Consider the following 27,405-nt stretch of genomic DNA (forward strand, 5'->3'; position numbering starts at 1 on the left):
CATTTTTTGACTGATCTCCAGCATCTGCAGTCCTCATTTTCTCCTAGATTTTTAAAATTGTCTTAGAAAAGGAGAAAGACAATGCTACAGACTTGGAAACAGATGTATTATTGAACATGTGGATGTGAACCCGAGATTATCTCAGGAGTCAAAGGTAGCAGTAAGATTACAAGTAGTCTGGTCCAGCCTAAGCTGCCAGGAAAGATGGCTTTTGTCCTTGGGAATTAACAAAGACAGAAGATTCTGTTTTCCAATACTTAAACATTTAAACCACCTCCTATCCTATTAACAGAACAAAGATTACATTACTGTCTTGTTCAGATTATTCAAACTTAAATCTAAACATATAATATGTATAGCAGCTATTTTTGTGACAGAACTAAGATTTTTTAGAATATATTTAAACTTTAATTCACGACCAAAATATTCATTTTAAAAGAGTACATGCGTTAATACAACAGGCAGATTACACCTATGTACAGCTGGAATTCAAGGCAGTGTTCATTCTAATTTGCATATAATGGCATACTGTAATTGCCAGGTTAATAACTGTGTCGTGTCCATACACCAATGCTGAACAGCCTGTTAAGTCTGACAATTGTGAAAGAGAAATGTATTGGTATTGCTATCAAAAGGTGCAGTATGTTGACAAACTATTGTTATGGACCAGGCTAGACCACTCAAAACATTCTTAAGCAGGCATCCCTAGACCTGAGGGGCAGCACGGTGGCTCAGTGGTTAGCACTGCTGCCTCACAGCGCCAGAGACCCAAGTTCAATTCCTGGCTCAGGCAACTGTCTGTGTGGAGTTTGCATGTTGTCCCCGTGTTTGCATGGGTTTCCTCCAGGTGCGCCGGTTTCCTCCCACGGTCCAAAGATATGCAGGAAAGGTGAATTGGCCATGCTAAATTGTCCAGTGTTAGGTGGATTACTCATGGGTAAATATAGGGGAATGGGTGGGTTGCTCTTTGGAGGGTCGGTGTGGACTTGTAGGGCTGAAGGGCCTGTTTCCACACTGTAGGGAACCTAATCTAACTTTGCAATTTGTTTCGCTAAGTGTACAGTGAAAATTATCCAGAGTAAGATAGCTAGGTTAACTAGTAGAATTTAAAACAGAAAATTTATTCACAAAATTACACAATGAAACACAAGAACAGAATAAAGGACCCCTACAGAACTCAACCTATCCAGCTAGACTTAATTATGCTGTTTTAAAAACACACAACAGTCCCAATAAGCAAACTCCCTTTAGAGTATAAATGGAATACCTGCTTACAGGTTGAAGTTAAAGGACAGAAAAGAAAGAGAGTTTCCACATAGCTCCCTGCTGAACCTCCCAGTTCAGACTGAACTAAAACAGGTCAGCTCAGCTCAGCTCAGCTAGAGAGCTGACCACTCCCCTCTGTTTATACAGGTCACTTCTAAAGCATGACCACTTTGGCCTGAACTCTTATCTGTTAACATATAAACAAAAAGGCCTCTCAAAATCCTTTTCAGCTCAGTACCAAACCAGAAATATCGGAGTCCGGCCCGGTCTATTGCCCCTCTGACAAAAAATCAAGGATGGAGTCAACTTGAGCCAAGGAACAGCTCTCAGAAAAAAAAGGTGCTAGCTTTGTGATACTATTTTCCAGCATGTTTCACAGAAAGCAGACCATAATTATCTGATTAGATTTGGGATTAAACTGGAATGATTAAATCATTGCCTAATAATCAGCACTGTGATTATTAAAAATAACAGGAATGACAACATTATTAGCTTATACACAGACATGTATACTTTTCTGCAATACATCATAGGGGTGTTCCAGAAACAGTGCTCTTTCCAGAAAGGCAACTAAGGAATGATTACACTTAAAAAACATATTTTACATGGAATCGGTCAAAACTGAAATTTTGAAAATTTCAATTACATTCATCTTCATTTTCTTATCAAAGCCAGTTTTAAAAGTTATTTTCCTTGACGGAAATAAGATATAGTACTGTGGCTTGCAGCACCAAATCAGTCTGATTTACTTAATGACAGGATAAAAGATAAATTTTCACACAAAACATAGAGCACAGCACCACTGAGGCAGAATATCAACAAATCAGAACCAAGGTAAATGATCAGAGGAGTGACAGCATCTAGATGACTGAAATTAAGTTAAATAACACAAATAATCGGGTGTTTGAAGAGGAAAGCAGCAGTAGAAAAGGAGGTGACACACCTGTATATCTCAGGGACAACTGGGAAGTACAGAGGGTTTAGAGGATAAATTTCAGGAAAAAAAAACTCAGTTAAAGCTAATATAATGGAAATGCAGCTAAATTCACCATTGGCTATAGTGTAGAAAATGAAGTTTAAGTCTAGAAAGAAATATGGAGTACTCAAAACAGCAAGTTACTTCAATGTACTTGTATTTTCCAAGCAATCAATTCAACATAAACCAGCAAAGCCCAACTCATTTATCAAAGGAGTTGGTAAATGTAATGCTTGACTGCTTCGAGATTCAACAAGGAAGCTCAGCAGATGCAATGTTCATCTGTACTTGGTGCAAGTAAGTTATCCTAAAAATACAAGTTGTCATTATAAGTTGTACGATCAGAAGTTTCTTTTTCCTCTCATCTGGTCTTGGGGTGTCAGTGGGCAAGGTCACCATTTTTCAACCATCTCTAATTGCCCTTGAGCCATGGTGATAGTGTTACCTGCTTAATTGCTACAGTTCAGATGATACACATACTTTCGTATTGCTGCTAGAGAGTTGCAGGGTTTTGCCATAGCAATTGTGAACAATGATATAGTTCCAAATCAGGGAGTGCAACTTAGAAGGGAATTTTCAGGCTTGGTGCTCCGACATAATTGCTGTTCATGTGCTTCCAGATGGTAAGGATCACAGATTTGGAAAGCGTATCTTGTATATGGTACACATTGTTAGCACTGTCTGTCAGTAGAGGCGAGTGTGTGTGCTGAGGGTGCTGGATGGATATCAAATCCATTGCACTGTTTTCTCATGGAGGTTATCAAGTTTCTAAGCACCATTGTTGTTGTACTCATCCAGGGAAGTGGAAGCTTTCCATTACACTCTTGTCATGTGTCTTGGAGATCATGAACAGATTTTGGGGAATTAGGAAGTGAGTTGTTCACTGTAGAATTTCCAGCTTCTGATCTGCTTTTATAGCTGCAATGTTTACATGGCTAGTCCAATTTCCATTAAGTACAGGGAGTGAAAAAATAATAATTAAAGAGCTGCTTTCAATCAAGTGCACACCCTTTGGAGTAGTGGATAAAAGAGGTTCTTCCTAACAAAATAAATGACATCATGTTTCTCCACATCAAACTTCATCTGCCACCTGCCCATCCATTCCACCAATGTAAAGAAGATCTATACTGTCAGCCTCAAGTTTTACAATGTTTTAAACTAAATATCATCTGCAAATTTTGAAATTGTGCCTCTATTTCAAGAGTTTTTTGGGATTGATGAGGGCAGAATCACGGATGTGATCTATTTGGGCTTCACTAAGGCGCTCACTAAGGCAAACTTTCTTATGGTAGATTGGTGAGCAAGATTAGATCACATGGAATACAGGCAGAACTAGCTACTTGAATATAGAACTGGTTCAAAGGTAGAAGACAGAGGGTGATGGTGGAGGGTTGTTTTCAGACTGGAGGCCTGTGACCAGTGGTATGCCTCAAGGATTGGTGCTGGCTCTGCTGCTTTTCATCAATGATTTGGATGTGAGCATACGAAGTATGGTTACTAAGTATGCAGGGTGACACTAAAATTATAGGTAAAGTGGACAGCGAAGAAGGTTACCTCAGAATTCAACAGATCTTGATCAGATGGGCCAATGAGCTGAGGAGTTGCAGATGGAGTTTAATTTAGGTAAATGTGAGGTGCTGCATTTTGGAAAAGCAAATCAAGGCAGGACTTGTACACTTAATGTTAAGTTCCTCGGGAGTGTTGCTGAACAGCATAAAAATTACAGAACCATATCGTAGAATAATAGGTTAATATGTAGCATATTGTCAAATGCCAGTTTTTTTTAAAAGTGCAATCCAATTCATTCCACTCTCACTTTTCCTACACATACTGAAAATGGAAACATACATTTTACTTGCTCCAAACTATCAAATATACTTGTACCAGCAGAGGGAGTCTGCAACAAGAACTATGAAAAATACATTATTTGATTATGCAGTTATAAATTATGGAGGTCTCTGACTATTTCTGTCCCATGTTAAACATACAGTTTTTCTTCTTCAACTTTTTATCCTGCACCCTCTTGAAAGTTACTATTGAATTGTCTCTTGGTTGTGTCTAAAGTCAAATTATAATTGCAACAGGTAAACATTGAGTCAGGTTCATTCAAATTCCAAAAAAATAAATAAAAGTGCACAGTCTAATGTTTCATGGAAAATTATACTCAGAAAACCTCACATTTTCTGCTAAGCACAGACAATTGCATAATAAAAAGCTATAGCTCCAAATGTGAAATGGTGCAATTTAATGTTGACTTTAAATTTTCTTGCTGACTATAGCAATACGTCATTTAGAACTGTGTGCATTCAGCATAAAATTTACATTTCCTTTTGAACACTGCCTAACAATTTTTATCTGACACTTCTAATACTACTTTGCCTCAAACACTGCATAGCTAACCAAGAAATGACCATTCATTATGCTTTTGTTGGCAACAATGCAGGCATTGGTTATGGTATGAAGGTATAATTGTTTTTTTGGAAGGTTATATTTAGAAAATTATGGAAATTGATTTATTTGTAAAGTTGAGTGCTGCCTGGACTTTAAAGAGTTATTGGTGGAAGAACAATTTGGATATTTTAAAAAACTAAAAAACTTACAGGCAGAGAAAATGAAGCTAAGTAAATCTGCAAAGTCCTGTAAACTATAAAACTGCTGGGTTTTTTCAGCAAGAACTCATGTGAATAAGTTTATGGGGTGATTTTTGTTATTGCTGAATATTGCTTGGAAAAATCAGTTGGGACACAGTTTGCTACATCTGATTTATCCTTTCACAACTTTGAGAAAACTCTTGAGAGGTATAGTTATACTCCTGAGAAGCTTTGGAAGACTTCCTCTCAATATCACCAGAACAAACTGTTTCTAAAAGCACCCAGTGACAACCAGATGTGTCTAGTGACATCTGTTTGGGTTCCAGGATGACAGATCAAAAGCCATCTAGAACATTTCATATCTAATCATTTCTCTTCAAAAATTAACAATTATTTGGCCAATGTGTTTCTTTCATCTTAGCGGGAAAGTTGCTTCTTTATCCCCTTTAACTAGCTTGCATAAGAATACATCAGGCTATTTAGGAGGGTTAATCTTTACATTTCCATATATGGAACTGAATGTTAATCAGTTTTCATCTTTGTTCATTAAGCCTTTTTTTCATAGTAAATCAATAATTGCTTCAAAAGACAACATTGTGCTCGACAGATATTTTGTATTCTGAAACTAGTACATAGATAACATAAAATTGATTCCATCAGTAACTAGTTAATACATTTAAATATGTTGTACCCAATGGAGTGACAGAATGAGAGAAAGAAAATATACTTTCCCAACTTCAGTTGTGACAATTGTTTGATACACTGTTGGAGTGTCTGATAAGGACATCGTGACACAGATTGCCTGTTTCTGATTGGTTGAGATCACAATACACTGAGTGCTTTCAAAAGCAATCCAATACAAGAAAGGCTGTATAAATGCTCAGTAAGAATGCTGCATTTCAAACAGATTTTGTTGGACAGTGCCATGAACATCATAACTTTGTTTTCAGAATGAAGCTGCATTTTGGAAACATCACAATAACTTTATACAATTGAAAGATAAAAACCTAATTACAAAGCTGGCGGATAAATCAGTGTAATGTGAACAGAACTGGAGAAATGTTGCACCTCATGTGTGTTTATGACAAATAAAAGGATAAGCTGCAGACATTTATATTATTCTTCTTAATTCAGACATCTTTTATAAGTTTATTTTAACTATCCATTTGCATCAAACACCAAAATGCAATCAACTGTGAGGGAGAATCTCCAATGTTACCAACAAGCAGCAAAACCAGACTGTGTGTGCATTCAATTATCTATTATATTGGAATCCAATTATTCTTTTATTAAATTGCATTTTCTACTTGCTGTTTTTCAAACTTAACTGAAGCTGAAATAATGATTGAGGTACATTTGTTAAACTGGTGGGATTCAAGTGCTGTGTAATTTTAGTACTTCAGCCAGAATGTTCATGGTCCAAAGGCAGCATTCATAGCTCTGCGCCAGAAGATCTAGGGAGAACTGACAATGCACTTCAGGTTCCAGGCAGGCTTCACCATATTTATTTTGCCTGACTTCCAATAAGCTAAAACTTTAATAGTTTGACTCATAAGAGAATAGTGCGTAGAGACACAGATTTCCCTTTTCCAACAAACAAAAACAAAATTAGAAAGTTTAGAGAGAAAAAAAATTAGAATCCTTTCTCTACAAATGTACAAATCAGTTTCGCAAGTTTACAGAAAGTTAGCTATCCACTGAACTCCCTAAGTAGTTTGTAAGCTTGATATACACCACAATTGACTTTACACTACACTTGGGGTAAACCAAAGCCACATGACACGACCATCTCATTCCATTTTATTACAGATTTAGGTTGGGACCTGAATTTGGGTTTGCTTTAAAAAGTGCTGACCTTGTGGCACACAATGTTCAGTTGTTCAATTGTTTCAGATTTTAAATTACAGCTCAAAACTTGACCTTCCTTTCCTATCCAGCATTAATGGTAGATGACTTTCTGCTAGGAAGTGTACTAAGATCATTAATCCTAAAGGTAAAAACAATGACTGCAGATGCTGGAAACCAGATTCTGGATTAGTGGTGCTGGAAGAGGACAGCAGCCAATAAGTCTAGGAGGTTACTTGGTAATAATTGCTTATAATTGGAGACAAATCCAGACACAGATTAGCTTCTTCAAAGTTAGCAGTAATTATATAAAACTCATGAAAAATCAGATCTCAGGAAGAGAATCCTAATTGATGTATAAAAGAGGGCATAATTCATTGCAAGGACCTAATATTAAAGAACAAAAGAAAAAGAACCCAATGCATCCCCACCAGAGAAGGTTACTGGAATAACATTGTTGAGGGGTTTGAATAATATAAATATCAATGCAGGTGATAACACAAGCAGGTTATGGTCATCACTGAGCACCAAATTAGAATATTGTCTTAGAATGATTTCACAGAAACACTTCTTTGTTTCTTTACATATAAAAAACAGCCAGGATTTTATTTTAATGTTACAATCATTATAACATCATATTTTGTTTTGAAGATTAAAAAATGGCATTATATGATAAGGGACAAGATTCTGTGGCACCACTTGCACTCTGAAACATGATCAAATTTATGGTACAAAACCTCCACTTGTGGTTAGTGGAACACATTATTTAATGGTAATTGTTTTTTATAGTTAGTCTCTTCTATGAATTGGATCTGATTTCCCAAAGTCCAAAAAGTTCAAATACAAATACATTCAGTTTTGATGAACTGTGGGGCTAACTTAATTTTCCAACTTCTTATGGTTAAAAAAAAGATGATGTATTCAAGATAAAACAGATTTAAACTGTCTGACATTTAACAGCACTGGGAAACCAAACATCTAACAACAGATAAATTTGATTCAGAATCTGTCCTCCTCATTCACTTTCAAATCTTGAACTATGGAGTTCCCACAACTAGTGGTATAAATTCTGAATTCAATATAGTGAAGCATTTTCTGTTTTTAGCATAAAACTAAATTTAGTTAAATAAGCATATAGGATCAGAAGTAAAACCTCACAGCACCAGGGTCCTGGGTTCGATTCCTGATTGTCTGTGTGGAGTTTGCACATTCTCCAGGTCTGCTTGGGTTTTCTCCGGGTGCTCCGGTTTCCTTCCACAGTCCAAAGATGTGCAGGTCAGGTGAATTGACCATGCTAAATTGCCCATAGTGTTAGGTGTGTTAGTCAGGGGTAAATATAGGGTAGGGGAATGGGTTTGGGTGGGTTTCTCTTTGGAGGGGTGGTGTAGACTTGTTGGGCCGAAGGCCCTGTTTCCACACTGTAGAGAATCTAATCTAAAGCAAATCTAAAATGGAGCGCAAGTGAAAAAATTAATTTTCAGAACATAATCATAAGAACTGTTTCCTCCAAAATATAGATTATTCTTCACAACATTTCCAAATCAAACGTTTCAAGCATCAAATCAGTATTGTTAATTGTAAACAAGTTATTTCAACTTTAATACAGTAATCTTCAAAGGCTAGATTACTATTACTACCAAATGCTGTCGAGCACACAGATCTTTTACTGTATAAAATTGGTATCATATTAGTGATTAGCAGAACTAAACTGCTAGAGTGTGTGACCGTACTGACAACAGGGCCAAGGATGTATGCTGGAGATAAAGCTTTCCTAACCCCTTGGAGAAAGAGGCATAAAATGGGATTAGAGTAGATAGATTCAGTTGAGGAACCAGAACCAGCACAGGTGTGAGGGGTAAGTGGCTTCGCTCTGTGCTGTACATTTTTATGCCTTAATGGATGTCAGGGGATTATACTGCAATATCAATCATATGAGAAAGCTTAGTCCTCAGATAAAAACTGCTCATATCTAATTAGACCATTCTTGTTACTGCTTCCTTCTTTAATCTATCCCAAAATGCTGCTAAAATCTGAATAAAGTCCCTCCATTGTTACATTGTTTAGAAGATATTCCACAGTAATGTTAAAGAGTCTGCCTCCTTTCATTTTGTTTCAGCTGTGAATGATAATGAGAGAGAAACCCATTAAAATACAGCAGAGAAATCATGGTCACATGATATATCCAGAGTGAAACAATAGCAAAACACTGACAACATCCTATTATTATGTATAAAATTTGTGGAAATGGTTTATCAAGCAGATTTTCAGTCGCAGTCAAAACTGTTTACATCAGAGCTCCGCTGATTTAATTAGCACTTCAGAGGTCCCTTGCAACAACGCACTTTAAACTGGGTTGTTTCCACCTGGGTTTTAATCTCACAAATTGTATGTCAGAACATTCATCATTAAAAGAAACCTCTTACACACTTTCTGCTGTCGATAAGGCTGCCAGCATGCACACGGAAGGTGTAGAAACTAAACAATGTGAATTTGCACAAGTTCCCTTCAGCAAGTAGTTTGCCTTGTATAAATTTCCTACTATACTGGGAATAAAAAGCCATACATTAAAATAAATTTGAGGCATGGCACATGAGGCATAGCATCAGCATAACTTGAAAACACTTTATAATTGAATTCAGTTTATTGCACTGTACCCACCAGATTCAAATTTATAATGTATTTCCCTGCAAGACGAATACTATATTTAATTCCATGGTGTCTCCACAATAATTATGGAATACACAGATACAGTATGAGTTGCAGCAATTAATTGTTTAATATGATGAATGAAATTAATTTTAAGGGTTGCCTTAAAATGGAGAAGAATTTAAATGAAGCCTTCCCATTTGGATATTACCTTCATTAGCACCGACTCACTGAGCTTCTCCCTGTTGACAATCTTTATTGCGACCTTTTGACATGTTACACAGTGGACTCCGAGCTTCACCAATCCTATTGTTAAAAAGAGAGAAATAACTAATTAAGGACTATTTCACTAACATCATTTATGAAGTCCAGCAGCAAAACACACTCATAAATGTGATTAATAGCTACTATATATTTTAGTAAGGCCTTTAATAGGATCCAAATATCAAACATGTCAGAGCTATTGCATTAGCCTCGCAGAACAGAGTTCACAGATATTTATGCTGCACTTGGGGAAGATACTCGCAAAGTTTAAAATCTTGTCATCTCTAAATCAGTGCACAGAAACACTGGGCAGAATTTTCCCATTTTTCATTACAGTTGTTTTGTTGAGTGAGATTCATTGGTGCCCAGTCCTTCATAGTTCAGGGTTACTTTTTATACACAACCTTCTGTTATTACACAAATCTTTACCATATTAATTTTGTGAGTACCTTTCTCAGGGAATCTCACATACACACAGTCAGATAGATGGAAGTGCTCACTGCAGCTGGGGCATACCAGTGTTGATGTTGCTGGCATCATATTTGGTACACCACTGCCGAAGCTGCAAGTAAGGAGCTGGTTCTTATTACAACAGTTGGCTATTATCACAGAGGATATGGCCCAAAGAGAAGCTCAGGCCTTTCTTCACGAAAGGGACATGGGAGAAGCGCCTTTGTTTTCCTGCAGACTGCCACAGGAAGCCACACCACGTTGGCCGAAGACATAAATTGCAGCGCAGGTCAGTGCTGCGTAGTGAATGAAGCAAGATGCCTAACAGTGCAGAAGGGTGGTCGATAACCTTCTGCATTGCACAAGAATGAGACCTTTGACTTTAGTGGTTTCCCCTAACCAAATGTAGCTTCCCTTCACCCCAGTAAGGACTGCTCCCATTTGACTTTCACACACAACTAATTGCTTAAAGCACATGCAGTATGTTGGCCACGTAAACTGCTGGCACATATTGCACGTGTAAGGTTGACACCCCCCTGATTGTTCAGTGATTCCGACCATGACTAGCTGCCTGTGACTCCCCTGGGCTAAAGTGCAACATAAGCTAAGAAAGCTGAGAGCCTGTAACTGAGCACTAAATACTCTGTGCACCAACAAAATCACATAGTGGGTTAAAAATCAAGAGGCGTTCCTTCCTACAGCACTCTGGAAGCCTCGACACAATGAAGGACTACAACAGTTCAAGAAAGCAACTCTCCACCATCTTCTAAAGGGCAACTAAAGATGGGCAATAAATAGTGGCCCAGCCAGTGACACCCATATCCTATGAATGAATAAAAACAAATACACTACAGAATGGAGATCTGCTCTGGAGTGAGACTGGTTGTCAAAATAATGTACAAAATACAATTACTTCAGTAATTCAATTGATTTCTAAATGGGAAGCTTTACCTTTGAATGAACTTAATTATTTAAAGCAAGTTATCAGATAATAGTATCTGCCTCTTAGAAAATTTGATTTAAACACGCTCTCTTTGGAGCTGATTCTCAACCTCTCTCTCAGCTATCAGATACCCACTGGAGAAACAGTAGCATGGAAGACTGGTATTCACAAACTGACAGCTCCAAGGGCCACATGCTTTCAGGAGTTAATTTAAAATACATAGAATAATCACTAATAAAGCTGGTAGTTAGCACAAAGAGTTTTTACTATAGGGTGGGATAGATAATTGCACAACATTTGAGAAGCAGTATATTATGTGAAAATAGGGGAGAGATTTACCTTGCAGACAATAATGGCTTTCTATCTGCAACATCAAGCATTTAAACATAGCAATGAGTATTCTTTATTCACAACGCTAAAATTTGAAACAATACCCCATAATTTCTTCGAAAGTTTCAGTCTCACTACACTGCAAGAGAGGCATTCTGCCATTTTGTCACATATTCTAAAGCACTGACACAGTGTATCATTCCTAACTTGCACTGTTTCCATTTTATCTCTGTTGGAACTGCCAGTCATCAAGTAAATTAACAATGGAGTAATTTAAGCTGAGTTAAGCCTGAAATTATTCTTTTGCTTCAATTGAGGTTTCTGGAGTATGTTAAAGAGTTTCACCACTTTCTTAAAAAAACTAAGGCGTGCAGTGAATATTTCAAAGCCACTGACAGCATCAACTCTGTCAAAATTTTTCTCTTACTCCAACGGATATTCAGAAGGACTGAATGGTCTTTGCCACGAGGTGCATTTAAGAATAGGAAGTGTAGCAGCAAGGGACAAGAGGCCAGAGTGAAGTGGCATGACAGAAGGGGCTGACAGTGAAGCCACAAGCATACTACAGACAACATCATTACACCTGGTAGGGGTGCAAAGCTCTGATAGTAACTTTTAACAATTCATATTTCATTAATAATAACAATGGCTTTGTAACACCAGTATGGAGTGTTACCCAAACTGACATTGCGGTTAAAAAGAAGTGTGCTAATTACCTCTAGCAATTAACAATGCTGCTGGCTTATGGACCACCACTAAAAATGAGGTGTGACAGGCATGGAGTTTTAAAAAAGTGCCAAGGATGGAAAGTGGACAATTGCACGTTTGGAGATTTAATTGAGATTCACATACTCTTTCCCAATTTTGTAAGCTTGGTGGTTGTTTCCTGATCACTAATTGATAAAGGGTGACCGCTTTGAAGCATCCTGACTTTTCAAAATATTCTTAGTTTAACCACAGTCTGGTGGATTTCCACTTGGAGAGAATTTTACACTTTAAAAACCAACTTCGTAAAAATTTCTATTACTGCATTTAGTTTGATTTTCTCCAGTTCTTATATTCTGGCATCGACAATTTCTGAGTTGTGAGGACTGGACCCAAAACATTAACTCTGATTTCTCTTCACAGATGTTGCCAGACCTGCTGAGCTTTTCCAGCAACTTCTGATTTTATTTCTGATTTACAGTATCCACAGTTCTTTCAGTTTTCATTTAGATCGAAAAGAGTTTGCTTTCTGGGTTGGTGACACTAATTGCCATTGCATCAACTATTAATGCCTTATTAAACAATATCTACACAGTTAAAGACCAATTCTAATTTCCTGCAGTGATTTTATTTCAAGTTCAATGTACTGTAAAAATCCAGAAAGTTCTTAAAACTGACCGGGAGGTTGAAAGTGAGCTGCTGTTTGTGCAAAGAAAAATAAAACAGTGCCATGTGAATTGATTAGTGTTTTCTATCAAATTGCAACTCTCAGTCAATCTCTATTCCCTTGACTTTGCAGATTGATTTGTTAATTAATGGCAATTGGAGTTGTGAAACCACAGAAACCTTACCAGCAATACCATTATTGTTTTCAATGCACCTCTATGTTTATAATTAATACTTCAGTGTAATATTCAGTATGAGGAACAATTTTCATAGAAGGGAAACTCTGACAGTGGCTAGTGCACTTTTCAGTGAAGAACAAAATCTTAAGACAAAAGAAAAGGACACAGATTCCCTTGGAATATCTGTAACTCTACATCCCTTCTGGAGCTCTGATAAAAGGAAGGGTCTTATAGTTTGTTGTGAGCTTGATCTTTGCCTTTAGCTTCTGTTTCTTGCTGCCTAAAACTATTGGCCATATTAGTTTGTTCTTTTGCCAAGGTGGAAGACTAACTTTGTAGACAAGTTCCTTATTTTATGATGTTATGTCAAACTTAGCCCGTTTAAATAGGTATTTATGGTTCTCTATCGTCTGCTGTTTCCTCAACATAAAACAAGGTCTTTGTGATTTAGAAACACTATTGCATAAGCATAGCATCATTATCTAGGAACACAAAAGGGTGTTTTTGAAAAACTAAAAATATTTTCAGTTTAAATCGAGAAAATTGATTTTACTTAGAAAGTTCATTTAAAAAGTTGAAAAATTCAGATAAAATTAGGAAAAAATGATTGTTAGGAATAAAAAGATGTATTTTTTTCAATAAGAAATTAATTGCAAACAAACAGGAGACAAAAAGGGATAAAACACCTGTTGGATTACATACAGCTAGATGCTCTGCTGTCTGTTTACAGTAGAGCAAGCCCTGGCTCCTGTTACAGGTCAATACAAGAAAATATAAGAATAGTTGCCTTTATCCTATTTTTTAGCAGAGGAAGGCCAAGATCCCACTGAGCAGACAGTACCAAAAAGCTTCATGCTGTCTGACATGCAGTACAGGAACTACATGTAAAATAGAAAGAGCAAGGTCCTGCCAGAAATCACTTGGTATGCTTTAACAGATGTACAGTACCACGAGAACCTAAGATATAGGAACAAAAGAGTAAGTCATCTGGCCCTTGAAGCCTGCCCGATCAATAAGACGATCGCTGATCCTCAACTCCATTTTCTCCATACTATCCCCATAAACATTATATCCTGAATATTCAAAAACCAACATCAGCCTCTGTCTTGAACATACTTAACATCAACAGCCATCAAGGGATAGAGCATCCCCAAAATTCACAATCGAGAGTGAAGAAATTCCTCATCAGTCCAAATTACCCAACACCTTTTTCCAAGATTGCAATCCCTCACTCCAGGCTCGCCAGCTGGGGTGATGATATATGATGCTTACCCAGCATTTATCTTCTCAAGCATCTCAAGAATCAACTCTCAAGCTTCTAAATTCTAGGAAAGTGAAATTTAATCTATTTTATCTGGCTTTTGGAGTGCATTGGTCCATTAGCGATCTACTGAACCTTCACCACACTACCTTTCAAGTATATACCTACATATCATTAACTAAAAACAAAATAGAGAAATTTAACAGATTTAACAGCATCTTTGTTTCCCTCATCACAGATAGCATTGAGTCCAAAATGACTCTTCTTCATCACCTATAAAATCCTTCAAGTAAACAGTCAAAGGTATACATAAAACTCTAAAATCCTATGGACAATGAATTAGTAAGAAATTTGAAAAAGCATAAAAATGCCTTACTACAATTAAAGATTCATAAATTCCAGCAAAATACAATGGAGAGATCCCAGGCTCCTATCTGATTCATGGCATGGACCAAAGGCCACGTTATAGAATAAGAAGTGCAGGCTCCTGGCCTGATGTACAGTGGGGAGTGCAAATTCTTGTCTGATGTGTAGGACAGTAAGGCCATGCTCAGGCTATTCACTGTTTCCATCTAAAAGAATACCACCTAATTTCAAGGCTGAGAATAACAGCCTATCTTAAATCATTGGCCAACTTCCCCAACACCAAAAACTTTAACAGATAAATATACATTGAAATAAGCATCCAGCCAGAAAAGAAAATCAGCCTGTAATTATGAGTGTAATATCAGCATTCATTATCTATAATTAATCTGAAATTAACTTAATTGGTGATGCACAAAGCACATCTCTCATCAACTAGATACCCTTTTAATCATAGAATCTGACTGGCAGTCTAACCACAATATCATGACCAGACCAATATTTTATTTTAATTATCTATTGTTTAAGATTACCAGATGTGCTCCAATCTCTTGGTTACTTGGGTTCTTTAGCAGCTAATGCTTGACTTCAAACTGAGCAAAATACCTCCTCCACAAACACAAAGACAAGTTTGTAATTAATTTGCTTTCAGATTGATTTTCACAGTATCACAAGGATAGGGAAAAAAAATAAACTTAATTTCACGCCATAATATCGAGTGAATGCACTTCTTGCTCATCGATCACAAGTAATCTGTACAAATGCTTTCCCACTGATGAAACTAAAAGATTTGCTTTTGCAGAAAGCAAAAACCTTTGATGCTGCAGAACCCTAGGGTGATGTGACAGCAATTCAGTTCCACTGTTTGTGAACATTTGAAGAGCAGTCCTTCAGCTGGATGTCATTGGACTTCCAAAATAGTAAGTGTTGGATCTTTTATCCCAGACCTCTAATTTTCTCCTCACTGGGACACAGCTCCCAGACACCTGCAGCTTTCTGGTACCTTAGCCAAGTTGTAATCATTTCCTTGAGAGCAGAGGTAATATATGTTTGGCAGGATATTTATCTCTGGATAACAGGGGAGAGAGAGAGGAAAGGAGGCATGACAACAAAACCTGATCTGATCTTCATCCAATATCCATACGTGTGGTTGTGCCAACAGGAGTTACTGGACAGCAACAAGGAATGAAAGATCTGGCTTATGTTATCATTGCAGAGACACTACTGCTGCTTTTAATCAACAAGAGATCCAAATATTTTGTTACATTTTTCTGGTTTAGCATTAGAAGGGCTCTTCTGTGCTATATAAATCTATGATCAAGATCAAGATGCCACCAATTTTCTCATGACAATACAAAGCACAGAAGCAAATTGTGGAACTGTTTCTATTGAAATCTCACTATGTTTATGCTGCTATGTAATTGACATTGCTTTCATGAATACAAAAATGGAAGGCCTGAATTTTCACACAAGTTTTAGGTATATGTTTACTCAGTCCGTGTTCAGTCAGGTTTATTGCATTGATATATATTTTGAAACTGTTAATTGTTACCATCTCCAGAGAGATGGATTCACTTTTTTTTTAAAAGTTGGATTTCTAGCAACCAGTTTAAAAAGGAGACATGTAACAAGGTTAAAATGGGCAGCATGGTGGTTCAATGGTTAGTACTGCTGCCTTGCAACACCAGGCACGTGGGTTCGGGAATGGGTGTGGGTGCATTACTCTTTGGAGGGTTGGTGTGGGCCTGTTGGGCCGAAGGGCCTGTTTCCATACTGTAGGGAATCTAATCTAACATTTGTTTACTGCAGCAAACAAACTTAAAAGAAAAAGTGATACTCAGCAGGTCTGGCAGCATCCCTTCACAGAAAGCAGGGTTAACACATCAGATCCAGTGATCCTTCTTTAGAACTTGAGTAGTTCTGAAGAACATTTGCTCTGCTTTCTCTCCACAGATGCTATCAGACCTGCAGCAGTTTCTGTTTTTGTTTCAGATTTCCAGCACCTGCAATTCTTATTTCATTAAACTAAAAGTGATTTTGCTTAAATGCTAACCTTTGTCGACAACTACTTAAATTATGGCACAGGACTTTCCCCTTTTGTTTATATCAGAACTAAAAACCTCACTCCATGGTTATCTTACACAGTTCATTAAATAAACATCCAAGGCTCCCAGATCAAGTCCAACATGATTCTTAGCTACCACAAGTTTACTTATGCTTCTTTTCAATTCTTAATAGCATGTAACTTCAGAACTGCGTCTCTCATGGTTTGGGTTTTCCTGAGATTCTCCCCTTCAAATTCAGTCATTTCAACCCGGGCACAAGCTCCCCCCCCCATGTTCAGGTGCAACGAATGGTAGAGACTGCTTCTATTTGGTCCTTCTCTCCTTCTTGCCATCCTTTATTCCTCCTTTGTCCCCTCAAGTTAAAGATCATCCCAAAACATTGCAATCCTATAACATTGTTTTGCAAACATGAGGTTTAAGTCCCTTTTGTAGATTTATCACTCCCATCATACAATAAAGTAAATCTGTCAACACCAAAGGACAAGAACCATACCGCAGAGATGCTAACTTCTGTTAACTGTGTATTCAGACATGATACTTCCAAATAAATTTGAGCTACCAAAATAGTTGTTTTTTAGTCTTTTGTGATTAAAAATAGAGTGTATCAAAAGGAGGAGGATCAAAATCCAGGTCTTCTTACTAAACTCTTCAACCTTTAACCTGACGTTGCAATTAGGAGGAAGAGGTAAATTGGGGTCAGGCTTCACTAGGAGACTCCACTACATGATGAGCCATAAAGGTAGGAGATTTCTATCCAGATAGGAAGGTGGAAAATGTTTCTTCTACACCAACTTTGAGCAGATTCTGAATGCAAAGGATAAAAATTGAAAGCTTCAAAGCTCACCAATTTTTAGTCTTAATTAGTTTAAAATTTAAAGCAACAATTGACAAAAAAAACATTGAAGTATAATTTTGACACCTCTTATTCTCTTGCTAATCTCGAATACCTGTGGTAACTTGCTACTCCTTTTTATGGCTATGTCAAAATATCATTGGAAATAATGTAAAATAATGCACATTTTCCCAATCCAGCAAGAGCCCTTGAAGCCTCGGTTCCTTTCACTGGATCAGAAATATGTCACAGGGCTGATGTAAACTGTACCATGGACTCAATGGAAACAGCAAGTGCATTAAAGCAGTGCCAGTCCTAATGTAGCTGTCTGTAGAATTGCAAATTGGTATTTGGTGGTCAAGAATTGATTTTTTTTTTCCAGAGCAGCAAACTTGACATAAATGGATTCCAATCAATTTGCATCAGTCCCATGTTTATCACCACACACAAACACAATTTCCAAACTTCCACTGCACACTTTAAGATATACTTCCTATTACATGGTTCAATTCATGCTCTGTTGGCATCTACCAAATGAGCTGAAGTTAGGAATCACTAACAACATACATTGTTAAAACATATAAATGTCAAATTAGAAATCATTACAGTATAATATGAAAGCTTCAATAATAATCTTGAACTACTTAGATGTTTATAAACTCCTTTCTGCTTCCTACAAAGTCAATATTAGAAAACAAACTAAAAACCAAGCCTGTACAGATATGAAAATAATGTTTAATATAAAGGCTAATGTTTTCCTATGGAAAAGGTGCAAATGATAAATGAAGCTATTGGTTTTCAAATAGAAAACTACGTAACAAAAAGTCTAAATCACAAAGTCCTTTAGTTTCCTTTTTATAACAGAATCAATATTGCTATTTGTCATCAATGAAAAACAAGATCTAGACACGCGTATAAAGGAAAACAATTATTAATTACCAACGTGCCGCCGCACAGTATAGACCATACCGCTCATTTTTTCAAAGCCAAATTTCTCCAGGGAGTTTATTTCAATTAAAGCAGCTAATTTTATGAACAACATATTGAACAAGTTTGATTTGATCTATTACTGTCACGTGTACTGAGGTACAGTGAAAAGCTTTGTCTTACATGCTTTAGAGGAGGATTGTACTATAAAAGTGCATCAGGGAAACAGAAAAGAGTGTAGTATCCAATGTTACAGCTGCTGAGAAGGTGCAGAGAGAGATAGACATTAACATTAAAGAGATCCATTCAAAACTCTGATAACAGCGGGGAAGAAGTGGTTCTTGAATCTGCCTGTACATGAAAACAAACTTCTTTATCATCTGCCCGATGGAAGAGGTAGAAAGAAAGTATAACCGGGGTGGGAGGGGTCTTTGATTATGTTGGTTATTTTCCCAATGCAGCAGGAGGTACAGATAGACACAATGGATGGGAAGCTGGTTTGCAAAATAGACTGGGCAGTGTTCACAACTCTGAAGTTTCTTGGAGTCTTGGGAAGAGCAGTTTCCATACTACACTGTGATGCATCCTGACAGGATGTTTTCTACAGTGCATCTATAAAAATTGCTAACAGTCTTGATGGACATGTCAAATTTCCTTAGCCTCCTAATGAAGGAGAGGCATTGTTGTGTTTTTTTAACCGTAGTGTCAATGTGGGTGGACCAGGACAGATTGTTGACGATCGTCACTCTCAGGAACTTGATGCTCTCGACCATCTCCACCTCAACACTATTGATGCAGACAGGGAGATACCCTACACTCCGCTACACAGATGTCAGAGCCACAGGCCAGTAGTCATTGAGGCACACTGCAAGATTTTTCTTGGGCACTGGGATGATGGAGATCTTCTTGAGACAGGTTGGGATTTCAGACCGTAGTAAGGGAAGGTTAAAGATGTCTGGGAGTACTCCTGCCAGTCGGTCTGCACAGAATCTGAGTGCACGGCCAGGGACTCCATCCAGGCCAGTTGTTTGCCATGGGCTCACTCTCAAGAAAGCCAATCTAACATCTACAATGGTAACCGAAGGTACAGGGTGCATCTGAGGCTGATGGGATAGGTGACATCGTTTCACTAACCCTTGTATAAAGCAAGTGTAGAGCTCATCATTGAGCTCATCAGGGAGGGATGTACAGTTACCCACGATTCTGTTCAACCTTGCTTTGCAGCTCGTAATGTCATGTAAGCTCTGTCACAAATGATAGGTAACCATATGGTTAGTCTGGGTCTCAAACATGTATGGCATAGATTATCTCAAGTGCTCAGCCCCCATGCAGCAATCACTGACGGAGTACTGCAAGTTGAGGAGGCCATAGAGAGACAAACAATACAAAAATCACTGTGGGTTATAGAGGGCGGAAGAGTGAATATGGAATACCAGCGGATTCAAGCCAATAAACCAATGATATAAAGGATGTCTTGCGATAGAGCATAACTAGTCTTGCAACGTGCATGAGGAAAAACCATAGGATCCAACAGAAAATCAAAAGAGAGACACTCTGAAACTTTGGATTCTACAGAAAAACAATACGCAGATTAGCGGAATATTCAGTTCAGCTAACATTAAACAAAATTGTTTTAAAAATCTAACTAGCCTGATCAGTATAGATACTTAGAAAAAGGGATAAATTAGGGATTTACAATCCATCCCTAGATACCCATACTGGATGAACCAGCACTGTTTAAGCCAGTGAGGACATATATTTTACTCAGAATCACATGGGGCAATTCTGCCCATCATATCTGTGCCAGCTCTGCACAGAACCAATTTACCAATTTACCACACTTGGGCTTTCTCCCCTTGACACTCCTCCTTTTCAGATGATAATCCTGTTGAATGTCTCACTCAACACTCAAGCAGTTCATGGGAGATCCTACTTGTTACTTGTAAAACCTTTACCCATGTCTCTATTACTTCTTTTACAAATTACCTTAAACTTGTGCCCACTTGTCCTCGAATTGTTTTTTGCAATGGGAATAGGTCTTTCCTCTCAAGCCCTTTATGATTTTGTCACCTATCAACATTCCTTCAACCTTCCCTTTTTCAAGTGTAACAGCTCAAACTGCTTCAATCTCTCCCCTTGACTGAAGGTCCTCATCCCGGGGATCAGTTTCATGAATCTTTTCTGCACTCTCCACAATACCATCACATCATTTCCAAAGTCTGTTGGCCAAAACTCGACCCAATACTCCAGGTGAGGCATCAGTGTTCTATGCAATATCTTATGTTCTGTCCAACACGTGAAAATGTATTGCATAATTGTGCTTCTAGTTTGAACTGGAAGATTACTGGATCTGTGCCACTGAACTGCCCCTTGGTGTGTGATTATTGTAATCACATTGTCACAGTATATATTGCCAAATATCTGCAGCTGATCAGCACCAACTGCAAATGAATTCAAAGCTTTCGCAGCTGCCACTTGGCATCTGATTTGATCATCACACATCAGACTCCACTACAAAAAAAGAATTTATTCCAGTAAATTTAATGTCTAAAATTAACACCTCTATCCCAGACAAAAATAATTAATTGAGTCAATAAATTTAAATTCTTGGATTACAAGTGGACAGTCGATTAAAATTTCCCTCAAAAAGGCAAACAAAAGTTCAGATGTAAATGCTCTTTTGTGTTTCTGTAGAGTTACATGATCCCCATAAATGTAGGGCTATCAAAGGGTAGTATACATTGGCTTGCTGACGAATTCTGGATAATCATAGCACTTTGATTGGAAAGCAGGCTAAACTTCGGGAAAAGCCAGAAAGTTCATACATTTCAAAAGGGTGCTGCAGAAGATTGCACAGATGCACATCGCAGTTATTCATCACTGTTTGGTGTGGGTTTGTATCATACCAATACCAAGCCATTAAGAATGTGGTGCTCCTTACAGCCTAACCTACATTACTGGATCTAAACCCAGCACTGCACATTACTAAACTGTGTAAGCCTCTTGGCCAAGGAACTGAATATAACCCAGAAAACGCCAACAGGAGGGTGAAAAAGAGAACTTTGGAAAGACAAAAGTAAGTTGTGGAAGACCAAAACTAAAGGGCTGAAAAATTTAGCAGGTCGGGCAGCATCACAGAAAAAAAAAGTTAATATTTTAGGTTGATGATCTTTCATCAAGACCGAAGAGAAACTGAAATTGTTTTTAAAAGTCAGTGGAAGGAGGGACAGAGCCAAATGAACAAAGGTGAAGATCATAGGATGGAGGCCAGGGCAGCTTAAAGAACAAAAGCTTTCATGAGGCAGCCGAGGAATAATGGAGAGTGTGAAGAAAAAGGTTGCGTTCAAATGGAGTGTCAATAGCTATTTCCTAACCATTTGAAAATAGCAAGGAAGAAATAAAGGGAGGAAGACAAAGATCAAACTTGCAAAACAAACAGAAACGAGAAAAACAAAACCACATTGAACATGATTTTTTGAGGAAGTAACAGGAGGATTGATGATTGATCACGCATCGGAAGGTTCTACGTAGATTTTAAATCAGCTATTTTACAAGGTCCGCCTGACAGCCTGGGACCAGTCTAACAGAGGGTTAATTACTAGGGAGCACATAATAAAAGGAAGGTAATTGATAGAACTATTACAGGAGACAAGAGGATGCACCAAGATGGTGGCAGGTATCTGGAACTTGCTGACCAGTTTGACAGTGAAAGCGAAAAACTCTCAACCTATTTCAAATAAACCTGCTCAGCACCTGGACCGTAGCCTTGCAGTGCAAGGCATTTCAGACACTGATCAAAGTTCATTTTAATGTCTCCCCAGATTAAAGGAGACCATATCATGATCAGTGAACTGAAAGAAACAAGTAAAACACTTGTGCTCAGGAGTGTTTGGGCTTTGCACAAAGAAAAGGGAGGTGGTTAAAAAAAAGAGCAGCTATTGCATCTCCTACATTCACATGGAAAGATGTAGAGATTGGAGGAGAGGTATCAGGGTGATGGGGGAGTGGACTAGGATGTCAGAAAGGAAATAATCCTTACAGCATGCTGAAAAAGAGGGAAGGAAAAGGGAAGGTGCGTTTTGTGGTTGCATTATACTCTAGCTGATGAAAATAGCAGGGAATGATTATTAACTAAAGGCTGGAGGAGTACAAAGTAAAAGGCAAACGTTTGGGAGGCAAGGGATGACAGCAGAGGCGTGAGACGTGGATTGGGATGAGCTCGAGGATCCAATCACACTAGGTAAGTGAGTAACCTTGGTTGAGGAAAAAAAAGGAAGATGTTCCTTAGAAACAGGAGGAAAATCTAAAATCAGTTCTGCAGTTCAGCCAGATGGCATCTCAGCACTGAAGCTCAGAGCACAGGTTTAGTTGTTAAGCCTTCCTCATCTGAGCATTTTACACTCAGCTCTTATTCAAAGAGTGCCAGATGGCATGAAAGAATTTTTCTATTTACAAAGGTAAGCACTTTCTCTCCCCTTCAACTGTTATATTGTTACATTCTGTCTGTATTAAAACTCAATTGTGCCAAGAATTAACTCTGACACTCTTCAATTTTAAATGGGCTAGATATAGTCGATGACAGTATGGAGTAGCTCCACTGCAATGTCATCTACTGTATCCGTTGCACCTGGTGTGGTCTCCTCTACATTGGGGAGACAGCACACCAACTTGCACATCATTGCAGAGAACGTCTCTGGGACACCTGCACCACCAACCCCACTGCCCCATGGCTGAACACTTCAACTCCCCCTCCCACGCTGCCAAGGACACACAGGTCCTGAGCCTCCTCCGTCGCCAAACCAGAACAACCTGACGCCTGAAGGAAGATTAGATTAGATTACTTACAGTGTGGAAACAGGCCCTTCGGCCCAACAAGTCCACACCGCCCCGCCGAAGCGCAACCCACCCATACCCCTACATCTACCCCTTACCTAACACTACGGGCAATTTAGCATGGCCAATTCACCTGACCTGCACATCTTTGGACTGTGGGAGGAAACCGGAGCACCCGGAGGAAACCCACGCAGACACGGGGAGAACGTGCAAACTCCACACAGTCAGTCGCCTGAGGCGGGAATTGAACCCGGGTCTCTGGCGCTGTGAGGCAGCAGTGCTAACCACTGCGCCACCGTGCCGCCAGAAGAAAGCCTCATCTTCTGCCTTGGGACTCTTCAACCACACGGGATTAATGTAGATTTCACCAATTTCCTCATTTTCCATGCCGCCTTCCACCTTATCCCAGTCTCAAGCCTCCAACTCAGCACTACCCTCTTAAGTATCCATTGTCTTTCCCATCTATCCGCTTCACCCTCCTCTCCAACCTATCACCTTCCCACCTACCTTCATCGACTTATTGCATTCTCAGCTACCTCCCCCCATCCCCCACCCATTTATCTGTCAGTCCCCCCGGCCCACAAGCCTCATTCCTGATGAAGGGCTTATGCCCGAAATGTTGATTCTCCTGCTCCTCGGATGCTGCCTGACCTGCTGTGCTTTTCCAGAATCTTACCATAACCTGATACAAGCCCACAGTAAGGGTTCAGTCTGTAGAATCCCTACATAACTACAGAATCACTTTTACATAGAGTGAGGTTTCTTTCAACCAGATGTTTCTTTTGCACCCCAGCTGTTTACTTCATCGGGATGTGGAATGTTTGAAATAAGTATATTTTGCAGTAAAATATTCAAAATCAATTATTTTAATTTGTTGTATTATATTCTTTCTTTGACCATAAACTTACCAGTCATTCACAAGGATTAGTAAGACAACATTGTGGGTTTTTGGACAAAACGACAAAGCAGATAGGTACGGTCTGATGACAAGAATCAACAAATATCAAAAGCTTTTTAAAACACCTCTAAAAGCTAGCAAACAGAATATTTGAAAGTCTAGATTTCTCTATGAAAAAATTATCAAGGCAAGTATTTAACGTGGTTTTAAAATTGGCGCTTTAATTGTAAATGTTCACATGCTTGCACAAGATGAACAAGGTGTAAGCATGTACAGGCAGATAAGTATTGGTGGGGTCAAACACTTCAATACAGCAAAAGAAAAGAAATTGCTGCAGAAACTCAGCAGATCCAACAGCATGTGTCGGAAGAAAGCAGAGTTAGCGTTTCAACTCTGTTGACTCATCAGAACTCCAAGGAAGAGTCACTGCACTTGGAACAATAACTTTGATTAGATTACATTACAGTGTGGAAACAGGCCCTTCGGCCCAACAAGTCCACACCGACCCGCCGAAGCGCAACCCACCCATGCCCCTACATTTACCCCTTACCTAATGCTAGGGACAATTTAGCATGGCCAATTCACCTGGCCTGCACATCTTTGGACTGTGGGAGGAAACCGGAGCACCCGGAGGAAACCCATGCAGACACGGGGAGAACGTGCAAACTCCACACAGTCAGTCGCCTGAGGTGGGAATTGAACCCGGGTCTTTGGCGCTGTGAGGCAGTAGTGCTAACCACTGTGCCACCGTGCCGCCCACACTGTTTTCTTTCCACAGACGCTGCCAGTCAGACCTGTTGTTTCAGTTTTTGTTTCAGATGTGCAGCATCCACGGTTCTTTGTTTCACTTCAACAGACAATGTTCACTGGGAGCCAAGCACAATACACCTCGATTACTACTGCTTCAGACTGCCCAATAAGTAACGGAACTAATAGATTATATCCTGACAAGGCATAGAATGACAGCAGTTTAAGATATAACCCTTAAAAAAAAGTATGTACATCATACCACAGATCCCAGAGCTTATGTGCTTAGCAGCTGGAGATTTAGCCACCACTGGAGTTATTGAAATCAGGGGTTCAACAGGCTAGAATTAGAGCAATAGAAAGTTGTGGAATTGAAGGAGATTAGAGAGACAGAAAGCAGAGAGGCTGTGGAGGAATTTGAAATGCTCCTTATAACCACTCTGTTATCTGTTCAAATGGCTTGGTGCCAAACTTTGTTTTACAATGCTGTAAAGCATTTTGTGACATTTTACTCCATTAAAAGTGCCATACAAAGTACAAGTCGCAGTTCTGAGATATTCACATCGCTACAACCATTCTTTAACATTTTGTCTTAAACACAGGTTATCTACACAGAACATGACTACATTTAAAAAGCTTCAAAATTTCCACATAGTATATCAAATAAAACATAAATGAGCTAATGGATTATATCAACAAATCTGTGCATTATTCAATTATTGATCTGCACCCATTTTACAGTCTTACTGAAAAATTAGGAGAACATTAGAATATTAAATGCTGAACAAAGATGCACTTTTGGGACATCAATTTAATTACTTGTGCCTTATTCCCCAAACAAAATCTTATGCAACACTTTTGTGTAAGAGCAGAGCATGAATTAATGAGGTAATCATTGAAATAAAATGTTTTATGAAAAAATAATTACATAATTAAGATAATTTCATTCCCATAGCCAACATGATGTGCATCATATTTAAACCTAGATCTAGATTTTGCCATAGACTAAATCCCAGTGGGGGCAAAATTTTCTTTTATGTTTATTGGGAAGTACCAATTGAAGCTTTGTGACAATACAAGTCAGGTGATAATGTTCTGTCAAAATGCAATGCAAGCTGATGGACAGTATAAAGAAAGAGTTGCCAATCCAAACTGAAACCTATTCCAAGCGAAACTGCTGATAGATTAGGCTAAATTAGATCTGACATTTGAAACACCTGACGTTGTGCAGAGGCTATTACTTGGCAGTATCAGCATGCATCCAATTTGCAGTGCAAACGCAAATCGAGATCTTGCCAATTTTGTTTATGGCTTTACTTTTTACAAGAATCCTTTGTGTTCTTTGCACACAGGAAACATCAAGTTCCTGCACTCCATCAAGTTCCTAACTGCCAGCAGGTATGATAGACATTTTCTGGAATTCGAAACAAGTGCCCTCTCTGCTGGTAAATAGAGAATTAAGCTAAGCTCACTCTTTCTTTCAAAGAACCAAAACAAAAGTGAACTGCAATATTTAACATTTCCAATATCACAAATGGATAGTTATAATACTATAGAGTTTGTTTAGAAAACTGAACTGTGTTTAAATGAATACATGAAATTACAAAATGGCTCCCAGTGGTCACATTGGATTTTGGATTCAGCCAAATGTTGAAACCAGACCATACATGTCTCAAGAAGAAATTGCAAGAGACCTTTTGAAACTCCACAGACATTGCTAAAATAATAAAAGTCGACTTTTGATAGTGGTTCCTGTGGAGATACGAACAATGCTTCCTGACAGGATCAGAGTCATCCAAACTAATGGCCAGGACATTTTAAGAAAGTTAATTTGGTTGACTAAAATACAATGAATGGATAAGAGTCCCATTCCTTGGCTAAATCAATATGTAATAATGGAAGCATGATTCAACAGTTTGGGGATTTACGGCCATTTAGGTCCTGTGTAAAAGTCTGCCTGAAACTATTTTTCAATGAGATGATGTGAAAGACAATCTTGAACTAATCACTGCTTCTGAACAATGGGACAATGGAAGGATTGCAGGCCTACTGTACTGAACTAGCTACCAAGAGCTACAGTACTATAAAAGCAAAACAAAGACATAGAGCCTTCATGCACTCCCAGGACCTGCTTTGTGTATTCCATCTGTGAGAGTAATCTCCAACAATTCAACCACAGAAACATCAGAAACTATAAAATTCCAGTTTCAATATTCAAACACTTTTACTTCAGAGAGAGAACATTTAAGCAAGCTCAACATGCAACAATCTTAGAAACTGATCTCACTGTACTCAAAGTTTTTCTTTAATCCCTATTGGTGTTTAATCTTTGTTTTTCAGCTTGCACTCTTCTACGAGTAAACACAGCTGTAGTTTTGAAAAGTAGCCTTCATCTTGTTTAAACATAAATTCTTGGAAACGTAAATGAAGCTTTTAAGACGCTTAAACAAATTCATATTTCACAGTCCATTCTTATATGCCGAGTGTGGTCATGATATCGAAGATTCAGAGCTGAGTGCATACATTCTTTTCAATAAACACTGAAGTACTATTGTGATCACAGCTGACAGTAATAATGGACAGGTCAGATCTCAGAGTGGGACCTATGTTGTCAAAC

General features: G+C 38.4%; 1 protein-coding gene across 4 annotated transcripts in view; it reads right to left on the minus strand.

Annotated features, from left to right (window-relative positions):
- Positions 1-27,405, minus strand: part of brsk2b (BR serine/threonine kinase 2b) — a 953,061-nt gene that overhangs the window by 598,600 nt on the left and 327,056 nt on the right. For all 4 annotated transcript variants that reach the window (XM_072592238.1, XM_072592239.1, XM_072592240.1 and 1 more), the window contains exon 2: positions 9,536-9,630. In XM_072592238.1, the coding sequence (XP_072448339.1) occupies positions 9,536-9,630 (95 nt within the window). The remainder of the gene's footprint in view (positions 1-9,535; positions 9,631-27,405) is intronic.

Source organism: Chiloscyllium punctatum, chromosome 22 (genome assembly GCF_047496795.1).
Source record: "Chiloscyllium punctatum isolate Juve2018m chromosome 22, sChiPun1.3, whole genome shotgun sequence".
Taxonomy (NCBI): Eukaryota; Metazoa; Chordata; class Chondrichthyes; order Orectolobiformes; family Hemiscylliidae; genus Chiloscyllium; species Chiloscyllium punctatum.